The sequence below is a fragment of the Camelina sativa genome, chromosome 3 (genome assembly GCF_000633955.1).
Source record: "Camelina sativa cultivar DH55 chromosome 3, Cs, whole genome shotgun sequence".
In the NCBI taxonomy this organism is placed as follows: domain Eukaryota; kingdom Viridiplantae; phylum Streptophyta; class Magnoliopsida; order Brassicales; family Brassicaceae; genus Camelina; species Camelina sativa.
This window is the reverse complement of record NC_025687.1, coordinates 10,092,430-10,096,484: the sequence shown is the minus strand read 5'-3', so window position 1 is coordinate 10,096,484 and position 4,055 is coordinate 10,092,430. Positions and strand designations below refer to the sequence as shown.

The window sequence follows — 4,055 nt, the reverse complement described above, 5'->3', positions numbered from 1 at the left end:
CAAATCCCTAATTCTTGCCTTGAATCTCCTCTAGATCCGTTAATGCAGTTTTAATTAATCCCCAATTTTGAAAATTCACAGACTTTATATTTTATTATTATTATTATTATTATTATTATCGGGAGAGATTCAGTAAGTGGGAAAAGCCTGGAGAAGAAGAAGAAGAAGAACAAGTGAGAGAGAGAGATTCTTCTTTCATTGGTCGGGCGTTTATTATTAGTTTGCTTCCGACATAAGTAGTACCCAATTCAGATCCGTTAACTAGGTAATGATCCATCCACTTCATCTCCATTTTATGCAATTAACCCAATCAAGATCAAAGCTTTCTTTGTTTTTGTTTTTATTGCTATTTTTTTTGTTTCAGCCATTATTAAAGAATTCACGACTTGATTTGTTGTTCTAGTGAGTAATTTTGTTCCCAGTGTTTGGGTGTTTCTTCGAGCTACTAAATCTGGAGAATGTGTTTGTTGATAGATAGTGGAACTTATTCTTAATTTGGCTAAGTAATGTGTCACTTGATTCGGATCTCTTACTCTCGATTTGAGGTGTTTACAAATTGGGTTATATAGTTTAAGGTTAGATTGGATCTGAGGGTTACTAACTAGCAAGTGTTTACTTTTAGATTTTTGTTTCTGTTTCGCTATTTTTTTTTTTCATAAAAATCTCTTTGCTTTATTTCGGAATTGAGGGATCATTTGATAGTTTGTGGTGATTTAGTGGAATTAGCATCTGGAATCTTTCAAGGGCTGGAGTGACTTAGAAGATCTCGGCTTGCACTGTTTGGTTTCATTGTTCTAATCTTGTTTTTAAATTGTTCTATCTAGTATTTGTTCTTGCTAGGATTAAGGGCTGTAACTGAAACATATATATGAAGATGAACACGGAAAACGAAAATTGAGCTTGTTTGTTTCCATATTTGTGTTGCTTGCAGTTGCAGGTGAGACAGACTGTTTTGATTATTTTTTTGAGTAATGTCGAGACTGGCCAAATGGAAGCTGGAGAAAGCCAAAGTCAAAGTGGTCTTTCGATTGCAGTTTCACGCTACCCATGTAAGTCAAATAAACTAATAAGTCAGTATCTCTGTAAGCTTGAAATGTAATTCATTTACTTCTTATTGCTTTTTGCTTGTGTTCTTATGCTGTTGGTGTGAAACTTTGTATCTCGTGAGTAGTTTAGTTATAAAAGATGTTGATGGTGTGTGCTTGCTGAATGTGCACAGTGGTGATCTGATGGGTGTTTTGTTTTTCTTTCTTAAAAGGTTCCACAAGTGGGATGGGACAAACTCTTCATATCTTTCATTCCTGCTGACTCCGTAAAAGCTACAGCAAAGACAACAAAAGCGCTTGTGAGAAACGGAACTTGCAAGTGGGGTGATCCCATTTATGAAACTACAAGGCTACTTCAGGATACAAGGACCAAGCACTATGATGAAAAGCTTTATAAGATTGTTGTGGCTATGGTATCATTCTACTTTTTTTTCCTATCTTTTCTCTTCTTCTTTTTTTCTGACTTCTAATTTCAGAGTTAATTTATTCTTCCCTTTGCATTCTTATGAGATCAGGGTACTTCTAGATCTAGTATCCTTGGAGAGGCTATGATCAACCTTGCTGAATATGCTGACGCCTTAAAACCTTTTGCTGTGCCATTGCCCTTGCAAGGTTGTGATTCAGGAGCTATCTTACATGTATGGACCATTTAGTATCTATTCTCTGTTTCTCACGTTCCGATGAAGAAATAGACTTCTTTCTTAAGCTTATAGATTGGAATCTCAACATTTTTGTTTTTGTTTTCAGGTCACTATACAGCTTTTAACTTCAAAAACTGGTTTCAGAGAGTTCGAGCAGCAGAGAGAACTCAGTGAGAGGGGTCCATCAGCGACCCCTGACCATAGCAGTCCTGACGAATCTTCTCGTGGCAGGATATCACCTTCTGATGAGACTCTTTTTCATGTTGATAAGGTTTGGTCTTCTTTTCCCATAATATCTTTATGAATGTGTTCTTTCAGGTTTTCACCCCAAAATTTACTTTGCTCTTGATGGATCCATGATTGTACAATATGCTTTCAAAAATATAATATCCTGATTTGTATGTAGTTTCATGGTCACCTTCTCATAGAACACAACTTTCAAACTAATTTGGTGTGAAGGTGTTGACACAACTTATATTCTTAAATATCATGTGAGGGTGTTGACACAATTTATTTATTTGCAGACAAATATAAGAGGGAGTTTCAAAGAAAAGTTCCGAGATAATTCTTTAGTTGAAGAAACTGTGGGGAAACATGACCTTGATTCAGGACTGGGATTTGATGTCTCTTCAAACACATCAGGGAGCCTAAGTGCAGAGAAACACGATATATCCAGCACGAATGAACTTGATAGCCTCAAAAGCGTGGTATCTGGAGATCTGAGTGGAGTTGCTCAGAGTCCGCTGAAAGAGAAAGACGGTCGTGAGTGGCAGCATAGCTGGGGTTCAGACTATCTTGGTAGGAATAGCGATTTCGGAAATGCTATAGAAGACAACAATAAGCTTAAAGGATTCTTGGACGACATGGAATCATCCATTAACGAGATTAAGATTGAAGTGAGTTCGCTACAGTGCCATGCAGATGATATAGGTTCCAAAGCTCAAGATTTTTCTCAGATACTTATATCAGAGATTGGTTCCGGGGATCATTTGGTCAGAGAAGTATCTGTGCTGAAATCAGAGTGCTCAAAGTTAAAAGAAGAGATGGAGCGTCTACGTAGCGTCAAATCACACATGCTATATAATAGCAAAGACCAAGATAATGTTCCACACAGTCTACAACTAAGATGGCTGCAGGGACTTTTAGTTGTAGAGGATAATATACGAGAAATACAAAACAAAGTTAGCTATGGCTACCATGACAGAGACTTAAGAGTGTTCCTCTCAGACTTTGAGTCTCTGCTTGGAGTTCTACAGGATTTTAAAAGGCAGATTGGCCAGCCTATATCTCACTTCAGCACAATACCATCTGAGAAAATTACCACGACCGATAAGAAAGAGAGAGGCGTGTCAAAAGCAGAGCATTTAGTATCAGGTTCCGAGTTGGACACTGATATTTATCAACCAGAACTCGATCCACTTCAATATCTTGGTATGCCTGATCTTACTTCTCGTGAACCCAATTCAGCAGAATCTGTTAGTGCCATGAGAGATAAGATACTCGAGCTTGTACGAGGGCTCGACGAGTCTAAAGCTGAACGTGATAGCCTTACCAAGAAAATGGATCAGATGGAATGCTATTATGAATCTCTGGTCCAGGAGCTTGAGGAAACTCAAAGGCAGTTGCTTGTAGAGTTACAGAGTCTAAGGACTGAACATTCCACGTGCGTCTATAGTATCTCTGGTGGGAAGGCTGAGATGGAAACGTTGCGCCAAGATATGAATGAGCAAACACTACGATTTTGTGAGGAGAAGAAAGCTTTAGACTCTTTGAATGAAGAACTGGATAAACGAGCTATGGCTGCAGAGGCAGCACTTAAAAGGGCCCGCTTAAATTATTCTATTGCTGTCAACCATCTACAGAAGGATCTTGAATTGCTTTCATCCCAGGTCGTATCTATGTTTGAGACCAATGAGAACCTCATTAAGCAAGCTTTTCCAGACCCTCCACAAAGCCTTCACGAATGCATCCTGTCAACAGATGATTCAAAGCCTGAGAAACAGGAAGTTCGAGATGTAAAACTCACACAGTTTCAGAATGAGAAAAAGGGGATGAAGGAACACCCCATAAAAGGTGATATTCTTCTAGAAGATTTGAAGAGATCTCTTTATGTGCAAGAAAGCCTATATCAAAAAGTTGAAGAAGAACTCTATGAGATGCACTCAAGGAACTTATATCTGGAAGTATTCTCGAACATTCTACGGGAAATTTTTATTGAAGCAAGTGTTGACATAAGGATCATGAAAGCGAAAATTGATGAACTAGGATGGCAGCTGGAGCTTTCAACAGAGGCCAAGGAAATGTTGAAGCAGAGGCTGGATATTACTTTGGACGAGGTTTGCTCCCTGGAGGAGGAGAAAACCACATG

General features: G+C 38.5%; 1 protein-coding gene across 2 annotated transcripts in view; it reads left to right on the top strand.

Moving 5' to 3' along the window:
- Positions 7–4,055, top strand: part of LOC104776324 (centromere-associated protein E-like) — a 9,589-nt gene continuing 5,540 nt past the window's right edge. Inside the window, exons 1-6 of one of the 2 annotated variants that reach the window (XM_010500366.1) lie at positions 7–265; positions 932–1,049; positions 1,259–1,459; positions 1,562–1,684; positions 1,794–1,958; positions 2,212–3,978. In XM_010500366.1, coding sequence (XP_010498668.1) covers positions 972–1,049; positions 1,259–1,459; positions 1,562–1,684; positions 1,794–1,958; positions 2,212–3,978 — 2,334 coding nt within the window. In that variant the 5' untranslated portion in view covers positions 7–265; positions 932–971. Of the gene's footprint in view, positions 266–931; positions 1,050–1,258; positions 1,460–1,561; positions 1,685–1,793; positions 1,959–2,211; positions 4,053–4,055 lie in introns of both variants that reach the window. The other variant, XM_010500364.1, reaches the window with a different exon arrangement.